This window comes from Bison bison, unplaced genomic scaffold (assembly GCF_000754665.1).
Source record: "Bison bison bison isolate TAMUID 2011002044 unplaced genomic scaffold, Bison_UMD1.0 scf7180017845492, whole genome shotgun sequence".
In the NCBI taxonomy this organism is placed as follows: Eukaryota; Metazoa; Chordata; class Mammalia; order Artiodactyla; family Bovidae; genus Bison; species Bison bison.
In genome coordinates, this window is record NW_011476065.1 from 1 (window position 1) to 1,317 (window position 1,317).

The following is a 1,317-nucleotide window of genomic DNA, read 5'->3' on the forward strand; positions in this document are numbered from 1 at the left end:
CACAGTCCGCACCCACACCCACTCCAGCAGCTCCACATGGCCGGTGGGAAGGATCGTTCTCCCGTGTAGGTCAGCAAGTGCTAAGCAGACAAAAACCCCAGGGTGCTCTTGCTCAGGCCAGGTCCAGTGGCCGAGGTAATAGACTGATCCTTAGCTCCTTCATCCAGCGGGTGAAGCCTGGGCCTATCTGTGTCCCTGGGTTTCTCCCCAGGCATCCTCCAAGGAGCTCAGGTATTCCAAGTCAAAGCTTGGCCCATGTCCCCAAATGCCCTCAGATCTGGTGGAATGGGCTTAGCACGCACACCATTATTCTAGGGTCTCAAGCCCATGGCAGGCATCTCCAATCACTCACGGAGCCCACCCAACAGGGCTGGCAGGCAGCCACTACCAACAGATCCCAGATAATCTCAGGCCTCACTGGGGGGGCCCCTGGGGGGTTTTTCACCAAAGCAGACTCTGGCCGCCTGCAAGGGGAGCTGGGCCTGGCCTGGCAGTGACTGTGGCCTTGCTTCCTAGGATGGAGGGCAGATGGCAGTCTTCACGATGGGCCTGGCCCCTGCTGGCTGTGGCCCTAGTGACTGGGAGCGTGTCGTCCACAGGGACCACGGTGAGTGGGGAGCACAGGCCCTCACCCAGATGGGCTGACGCCGAGAGCTGCATGGCAAGATGCAGGGCAGGGGCCTGGGGGCACCCTCTGCTCCCAGGAGCACGCTTTACATGCCGGTCAGGCCAGCCCCTGGGTGGGCGGTGGCGGGGGCTCTGGCCACTCCGGCAACCTTGCCAGTCTGGCAGGCTGGGGGCTGTGGGGATGGGGTGCTCCCCTTCAGCACGAAGGCCCGGGGTGTAGCTTGTGGACAGGTGGATTTGGGTCCTGCAGAGCCCAGGCTGGCTGGCACCTTTCCACAGGCCACTTGGGAGCCAGAGAGGATGGTTAGGTTTGGCATCAGGATCCCACCAAGCCCCCAGAAGGTTCCAGATCTCAAGATTAGGCAGCACTTGAGGTGCTCAGCTCTCTGGGAGGTCCCTCGGAGACCCCCCTGGAGGTCTGAGCCGGGGCTTCGAGCAACCCACCCAGGGGGCTGTGTCCTCCCGTCCAGGGTACGGGGTCGGCAGGCCCGTCTGGCCAGGTGCTCCAGCCTCCTTTTAACCGTCGTGGGGCCTCTCACCCAGGACAACAGCCCAACGTCCAACAGCCTGGAGGTGGGCCCCGACGCCACCGCCTACTGGTGGGGAGAGTGGACCAAATGGACGGCGTGTTCCCGCAGCTGCGGGGCTGGGGTGACGTCCCAGGAGCGGCACTGCCTACAGCAGAGGTGC

General features: G+C 63.6%; 1 protein-coding gene across 1 annotated transcript in view; it reads left to right on the plus strand.

Moving 5' to 3' along the window:
- Positions 1-6: 6 nt before the first annotated feature.
- The window catches only part of ADAMTSL2 (ADAMTS-like 2), a 31,357-nt gene continuing 30,046 nt past the window's right edge, over positions 7-1,317 (plus strand). Inside the window, 2 exon segments of the mRNA XM_010835193.1 lie at positions 7-607; positions 1,171-1,313. Of these exon segments, the coding sequence (XP_010833495.1) occupies positions 518-607; positions 1,171-1,313 (233 nt within the window). The 5' untranslated portion in view covers positions 7-517.